We start from the raw sequence: 8565 nt of genomic DNA on the forward strand, positions 1-8565 counted from the left end.
AAAAAAACCTCATCGCATAATCAATATCAATACACTCAACACATTTATTATTATAAAACAAAACAAGCTATTATATAGGCCTATAAAGTAATTTACAAAGATTTACTACAACTGACAGGGCCATCGTTGAATTACGGTCAGAGTCCAAAATATAGCATCATATTGAAAACGTAATCTGCCATCATGGGAACCTAAACTTTAATTACAATTATTTGTTTACTAGGCCTAATTCGAAATTATTATTTTAAGACTTTAACCTAATACAAACTGCTGATTAATAATAGCTGAGATTTGATGCACATTTCAGAATTAATAATCGTTTTTAGTATCTTACTGAATATTTATTGTCTACCAAATGAAATATGAATTACATATGAATCTTTAGAAATACAATTTCTACAATATTAATTGTTTTTATATAGATAAATGTTCGATATATACTATCTTTCATAAAATAAACGAAATTCAGCGCGTCTATTTTCATTCCAATCAATGGCGTTTGTAAACATGTGTACTGACGCATCGTCGAATCCCTGGACTTTCGACGGCAAAGCTGGCCTGTCTGGTCCCAGGCCAACCAATAATAATCAACAAAATGTATTTTTTTTTAAAAATATAGGCCTATGGCGCATCCTGTACATGCACTTCAACTTTTAAAACAAAAGCCTAGGCCTAGTAGTACGTCCTACTGTACTTAAGCCTATGCCTACACTAGTTTGATGTCGTCGGGGTATAATTCTGTCTCTAAATGCAGCGTGACCACTAGGGAAAATCAAAATTCAAGATTGGGTCTAAAAAATCCCAAGATTGCTTTTAAAAACCCAAGATTCGCAAAATATTAGTACTGTATATAAACTTCATTTAAAAGTCCTTCATTTTAAAGCTTTTTCAATTAATCATATTCTGTACAGTATTTTGTACTGTATAAGCCTTAACGAAGTGTCTGATTTTCTAGACCAGAAAATCGTTCGCTTTGGGCCATACTATTAGAAAATTTGAAAAACTATTACTCTGTGCGTCCGTGGAAAATCCTTTTTGGTGATTAAAACGTGATATCCTTTCCTCTGGCATTGTATGTTAGGCCAAGAGTTTGAAGTTTGTGTGCAATTTCACCCATTCGATGTTAACAAAGTCAGTACTTCACACAGTACATTAGGCCTACCGGGCCTTATTATATAAAAGGGCATAATCGATCTTTACAGAGTGTCTAATTGATCTGTCAATTTTATACCAGAGGGGCCTACAGTATTGCATAGGAGTATTTAACAATAAGAAAAATTGGGAAAACAGTTTCCTTTGAAATTTACTTAAGCGAGCGTGTATGAAACCGGGTCTATGGCAACTATAATTTGATACCGGTACTACGTCTAGAAGTGTAGAGATACGGACCTATTAAAAACTGTTGCATTCTAAATGATTACAAGATGACCAAGCATATGAATGAATCAGTCTAAAATGATATTCAAAGATATTACACTGTACAGCTAACCGCTAATGTTTGTTTTGCATGTCTATTACACACCGTCACTCACAAATGTATGGAAAAATTGGTCGTAAAATTTGATAAGTTGACCATTAAAATATATTGTAAATATTTATTTAAATCCGTACACCGATTTTGTTTCAAGTTGTTTGTTTTCAATATTATAGCTGTTTCTTTACGATGACAATGTTTTGAAATCGTACTGTATAACACCCCAAAATTTGTTTTATGGGCAAACAACAGAAGGCTCAATGTTTACAAGTTGACCAAGCGTGTTGCTGCATCATTATTTTTCAGTTACGATCACTATTCAGGCAGAGAGCAGCTGTTTCGTTACCGGTTGGTACATTTCTTACAAACATTCAGCCAAAGGCCAGTGAAAGTTTTTATCGATGTTTGCAATGATCCTTATGTGAGCTATCGAGTCATGGTTTGCCGGAGTTGCGTTCAATTTAAATCTCCGAACTTCTGAAGCTGAGATATTCTAGAATGTAGGCCTGTATTGTAGGCTACAATTTAAAAACGGGTGACCAAATAATGAATTAGGTGCTAAATTTTGATTTAATACTGGGTAAGTTAAAAACAGACATTCCGTCCGAGTGGGACTCATTCAAAAATTCTAGGGGTTCGCTAGAAAACAGGGGGGTTCGCTAGAAAAGGGGGGTTCGCCCGAACCATAAAAACCCCCCCTGGCTATGGGCCTGTACATAGGCCTAGCTAAATGAAACTCTTTACAAAGTGGAATCATAAGCCTATTTATTGATAACAGTACTAAGTCAAACAATATTGTACTTTTTGATGTTCTAATTTCCCAGGACTGTACATCGTTCTCGTTTCACCGCTCATCACGGGTGATCTGCAATGCAATGTCAGTCTTGAAAAATGATGTCACGCACATTCTGGCACTTCATTGGGTGATGGCTACGTAATGATATTTACCGTACCTTTAGCAAATTGAAGTAGAAATACGGTACCGTATCTCTAGCCACGGTGTTTTGAAAAACATCATTAAAAAGTTATGATTTTATTATATTTGATTTTTTAAATTTTTGTGTAATGATGATCACTGGGATTGAATGGACCAAGCTGTTTGTATAACTTAGCATTTGCGTAAGAACATTTAAAGAGATGAATGAATTATAATATACAAACAATTCAAAATATTTTACCACTTGGTAACCTGATTCAGAGTATGACTTCTCAGAAACTATAAAAATGTCAGTGATTGGGTGATCTGGTGGAAGCACAGGTTCGACCATTTTTTCGACCAATCAGGTGTCACAAGTTTTGAATATATTTATAACTTCTTATTGCTTTCCTTTAATGTCCTGGAAACAAAAAGATTTGGATATAATATGGGGGTTATCAATATTAACATCTTGAAATCCATAAGTTCGTTTCTTAAACTGTAACTTTTGTAGGTATGTTAAAAATAAAATCATCTTGTTTGGGTTTAATTGAAATGAAACCAGGGAGTTGTTATAGTGACAACAACTCCCTGATGAAACGTATGTCAAATATTCTACAACATTCAAACATTAAAACAATGTCTATTTGATTGAAATCGTGCTACTTAGTTACATACTAGACTAGTTAATTTTCTATGATTTTTATAAATATTTTATTTTTCCGGAAATATGGTAGGGCCTATAGGGATATGTGCAAACAATGTGACATTTTTAGAACAAAAACTCGTTCTCTTCTAGTCTAGCCTAGGTACGTAGACTAAACCTAGGCCTACCCAGGTCTAGGCCTAGGCTAAGGCCCTTAGTTAGGCCTAGGCCTAGGCTAGGCCAAAAATGTTTAAAAATAGCAATCTAATAGTAAAATTAATTGTATAACTACGTACCCGGAACTTTTAAAACAAAAGAATTGTGAAGCATTTAGAATTTCTCATCAGGCCTTACTCCAACCTATCCGCCTCCTCCCTTTGATTTGATTGCTGACTAATTGATGATATAAGTTACAAGTACTGTGTCTCTCTACGAGAATCCGGATATCGAAAGTTCCGGGAATCCCCTCTTTTAAGTTTCTGGTATGGTTCCCGGCTAACTAAAAACTCACCATCTTAGTTAAATGATAAATTTATTAAAATTAAGCAAGAAATATTATTATATTATGTTACCAAATTGAAATTATTACAGAGTTTAGTACGTCAACTAAGCCTAAAAACAAGTTTTTAATGTAATTTACCATTTGTTTCCTGTGTTACTTTTCATGTTTCAACATAGCTACATATAATGCCAACTAATGAGGGCGCTGCCTCGAGCGGTATATTTCAATCTGGTCTGCTGTTCAGAGAAAATGAGGTTAGGTTAGGCCTATATAACTAAGATTCAATTATTTTACATTAATTTTCGTAGTAAACGTATCGTGGTACTTTTATGTATGTAATATGTGCGATTGAAGTAAATCATTATGATTTAGACTAGGCCTAGCCTACTAGCCTAGGGCCTAGCCGCCTACTACTACTACTACTACTAGTACTAGGCTACGGCCTAGCCTAGGTCCTAGGAAGGTTTAGGGAGGCCTAAGGCCTAGCTAGCCTAGGCCTAGTCTAGGGTAGGCCAGTCAGGAATCCGGCCAGTCCACTTGCGAGTAGAGAACAAACGTCAACCATGTTATGATTGATCAAACAAACACGTGACAGTGACAGGTCGAAGGGCAACACATGTGCTGCTTGTTTTGTTTTGATATGGAAACCAAGCACAGAAACTCAGTTCGAACAATAGAGCTACTGTATTATATCTCTATGGTTCGAACGCAACAAGATTAAAAAAGCATAACATGTTTATGAACTTATACTTCATCCTCTCTTGGCTCGAATCAATTGGCGTTTCCCATCTGTCTTGGCGGTATAATAGTTAATTATCGTGTCAACAGTAGTTCTAGACTTACCGCGTATTTAATTAATAACAATATAAATTACAACTTTATCGTTATTTTTTTTAAACAATTATAAGAAGAATAAGACAGCATCAGGGCTGCCAAGAGGGGAAACTGTAACAGTAAACTGTGCGGAAGGCACAAAAAAAATTTTTATTTTTATTTTTAATAACATTTTTATGGTTAATTTTTTGTTAATTATAAACAATGTTGAAATCAAATGCGCTTTAGACTGGAAGTTACGATGTTTCCTTCAAAAATAATAATATTTTAATTAATTTTATAAATTAATTTTTAAAAGATTGCTTTTGTTGATATAGTACGATGGCCTAGATTATTTATCATTTTAAATGTCATGGAAAGACTATTTTTCCTCTCCTGTGTATTTTTTTTAACTTGTTAAAAAATATATGAATAAAAGAGTAGTAATTCATTTATTTATTGTTAAATCGTGATAAAGTTTAAGAACTACTGTTGACACGATAAGTTCATTACAGTAAAAGTTAAGTTTTTTATGGCATGACAAGGTTTGTCTTGTCCTTTTGTATTATTGTTTGTAATGTTTAATTGGTGAAATAAATTAAATGAATGATTGTTGCTTTCGAACAGTTTCTGTGCTGTGGTTTCATATCAAAACCAGTCAAAACAAACAAGCAGTACAGAACATGTCGCCTTTCTTCGACCTTTCATTGTCACGTGTCTGTTTGGCCAATCAGAACACGGTTGACGTCTGTTCTCTACTCGCAAGTGGCCAGTCCAGTCCCAGTCTAGGGCGTAGCTGGGCTCTAAGCTAGGGCCAGGCCCAGCCCCTCTTTTTTCTGTAGGGACAGGTCGTTCTAGGCCTAGCTAGGCCTAGAATAAGCTGAGTAAGACTGAGCCAGCTCAGACTCCACGTAGCCTACAGTAGGTATATAAATACTTGCTTGGGGCACGGAGTCAGAGCAGAGTCTTATTAAATTACATCAATTCAAAACATTACATAAAGTTGGTATAATATTTTTATTAATCTTTGATATTTTCATAATTTTTATATAAGAATGAGTTATTTTCTAATTTTTTTTGCATTTTATTAAAACGTTCTAAACATATCACCGCTAAGTTTTTTTCGAAGGTGGGAGAACATCGTCTGAGTGTTTTTTTGTAATACCCAATCAGAGTCCGGGAAAGGCTGCCCATGTCCCCAATTTCTTTCCTGATATGGTAACACTTTCTTATTCGGGATTTTGACAAGCGCCCTCACACGGCGCCTAGCCTGCAGTGGCAGGCGCCTAACAATCATTAAATTTTATGCCGGCCCAACTCAAAGCCGACCTAGCTAGCTAGGACAAGTCAGGCATGAAACAATTAAATACAAACTTGTATACAGTGTTCTTCCTAGCATCATGGGCAAGTGTCATGCTAAGTGTTGAAATCAACCATAGTTGGGACTGACACAAGGTATTTTTAATAATTAGGAGGCATTGAAAAGTCCTAAATTGCACTTTAAGTCTATATAAAAGCATCATGGAAGATGTTCCAAGCATCATGGCAAACTGTCGTGCATCATGGGGAATGTACGTACCATGATGCTTCAAGGGCATGAGGAGAACACTGTGTATATATATATATATAAAAAATACTAATTCTCAGTAACATACAGTAGGTCAATAAAACTTTATATGAGCAAAATCGAGCAAATGGTTACAGTTTTATAAAAATTTGAAGTATCTGAGGGAGTGTATAGCAAGTTGTATGTTAACAATAAGATATCTGTTATTCTGTTTTGCCGTTGGCCGTTATGTGTGATGTAATCTTCGCATTGAAAAATCTAGCAGTCCTCCCAAAATTATCCCATGTTTTTGATATCCATTTTAATCCTTGATATTTAATTATTTATTTAGATAATGATTAGCTAAAAGTATATTTTAACACTTTAAGTAACTTTAGTTAACTTTTCAAACACAGATTACTTTATTTACATAAAAAATATTGCTGTTTTGTGTGCCACACTTCATTAAGATTGCCTCGCGACAATGTGTACACATGGCTGATCGTCAGGTTTGCGGATGAAAAAAATACTATTTGCAAAACATCATATTTGGCATATTTTACTGTAATTTGTAGATTAAGCTGAAAATATCAAAATATGGCGACCGATCTCGCGACCTTTAGTGACAGCATTTTTAATACTCAAATTAGACAAAAAAGGAAATTTAGTTTTAGACTGGCAACAAAATTTTCTACTGTAACTTCCTGTATACTTAAATGTACAGAGTAGTCAGCAAGCAATTACTATTAATAATAATGTTATTATTAATGTTAATGTTATTATTGTTAAATAATATTGTTATTAATACTATTATTATTATTATTATTATTATTATTGTTATTAATAATAATTATTGTGTTATTGTCACCATCGTTATGATATACTGTTATCAATAGTAGAGGAACCAATGTGAATTGGCACATGCAGTAGAGTAAGTACAGTAGATTATAGCAAACAAAAGAAAATTATATCAAGCAATAAAAACTGTCACAGTGGATAGTGTTATTGGTAATCAAAATTCTCATGTATATTTCTATCTTTTTAGTTGCACAAGGAGTCAAAGAAAGAGGAGTTTAGAACAAACAGACCATGTTGAATATTCCCAAGAGGTATAATTAAGTTCTGTAAAATACTGTTTAATGACTATGATGATAATTATTATTATTAAATTGTTGTTGTTAATACTGTTAATTGATACTATTATTACTCTAAGTGTTTTCCTGTATGAGATCTTTTATATCGATATTTTTGTAAATTCAATGCAGTAATGATTACTGGTTAAATATGTATATTATCATTTAATTTTCATTAATTTTTTACATAAAATTAAAGACAACTTAAAAACATGAAAATAGTATATATCTGGTTGATTCTATAAATTAAAATGTTAAACATCTACACAGCTGCCATCTTCAAAAAAGAAGAATATGGGGACAAAGAGAAGACGCTCAAGCTTCATGAGGGGTCGCAATCGAAGGTCACTACCCCCGGCAAATCTTGATATCTCAGGTAACTTTTAAAGAAAACCTTACAATAGAAATGATACAGTTATTATTGGAAGTTGAAGATGATAATTTATGACACGAGAACCACCAGCATGTTCTGTAATAATATTACAGGTAATAACAAATTGGTTCAAGTTGGGAAGGGGTGGGGGGGTAGGATCTAAAAATGCAAGTAGCGATGTAGCACTGGCAGCTTTCAATATTGGTATATAGTCTGGAGACCGCAAAATGCCCGACTTCAAAGAAAAAGTTTTATTTTATCAGTAGAATATGCTTTTTATGCAGTTTTCTATTTTATGACCAAACAGCATACAAAATAAATATATATTAGTGAAATGCTATTTCAGATTTGTTTATTTCATAAGTGAAAATATGATGTGAGCCCTCTATAGGTTTCTCAGTGAATAACAAATTTTATTTTTTTTTTATGCATAATAAATAGTAATACTGTAGTAACCATAACAAAATAATAGTAATCACCAGGGTAGAAATAATAATAACATTAATAACTTTAATTCTTGCTAATAATACCATCTTGAACTAGTCTCTAGGCCAGGGCAACACTGACTAGTTCCCCTTTTTTATGTTCTGAGATTTCACCCATTTCCAACATTTATTTCTTGGATAAAGAACAAAGTGTCTTTAATTTACATCCATTGATCCAACGATTTTTTCCAACAACCTTTTTTCCAGAGCTACACAAGAAAATTCCTCCAGATGAGGCTGAGGAGAAAAGACTCGCACTTCTGCATCAAGTCTGTTTTGAGGCTGTCTCTTATACACATCTAGATGTGTATAAGAGACAGGGAGAACACTGTGTATATATATATATATATATATATAAAATTAAAACGGAACAGTAATTTAATTTGAAATAGTTTTGCATTATGTGGCCGTTCGCTGTTTTATGGGTTTTCCCCATTTGCCTTTTAAAATTTATTTATATTCATTAAAGAATCTCTTTTGAGATCCAGCAGGCCGCCATTGATGCACGGTAGAGATTGCATCTTTAGATCTCCGATCTTGTTCACAAATTCACGCGGACTAGTGCTGTCTCGTAAGAATTTCGTAGGACGCGTTAAGAATGACAAAATATTCTCTGTATCTACTGGAACCGAGCCACATAGCTCGTGTTCCACTATTTGCATTCACACCTGGGCTGT

General features: G+C 33.8%; 2 protein-coding genes across 2 annotated transcripts in view; one reads left to right on the plus strand and one right to left on the minus strand.

The window, feature by feature from the left end:
• LOC117118646 (multivesicular body subunit 12B-like) overlaps window positions 1–3486 on the minus strand; it is a 15948-nt gene extending 12462 nt beyond the window's left edge. Inside the window, exons 1-2 of the mRNA XM_033263308.1 lie at window positions 3333–3486; window positions 2653–2811 (exon numbers count right to left, since the gene is read on the minus strand). Coding sequence (XP_033119199.1) covers window positions 2653–2742 — 90 coding nt within the window. The 5' untranslated portion in view covers window positions 2743–2811; window positions 3333–3486. The remainder of the gene's footprint in view (window positions 1–2652; window positions 2812–3332) is intronic.
• Window positions 3487–3703: 217 nt separating this feature from the next.
• Window positions 3704–8565, plus strand: part of LOC117118632 — a gene marked incomplete in the record, with an annotated part of 22959 nt that continues 18097 nt past the window's right edge. The window contains 4 exon segments of the mRNA XM_033263283.1: window positions 3704–3792; window positions 6943–7006; window positions 7301–7406; window positions 8096–8169. Coding sequence (XP_033119174.1) covers window positions 3734–3792; window positions 6943–7006; window positions 7301–7406; window positions 8096–8169 — 303 coding nt within the window.

This window comes from Anneissia japonica, unplaced genomic scaffold (genome assembly GCF_011630105.1).
Source record: "Anneissia japonica isolate Jap-2015-1 unplaced genomic scaffold, ASM1163010v1 scaffold376_len1572418_cov194, whole genome shotgun sequence".
NCBI lineage: Eukaryota > Metazoa > Echinodermata > Crinoidea > Comatulida > Comatulidae > Anneissia > Anneissia japonica.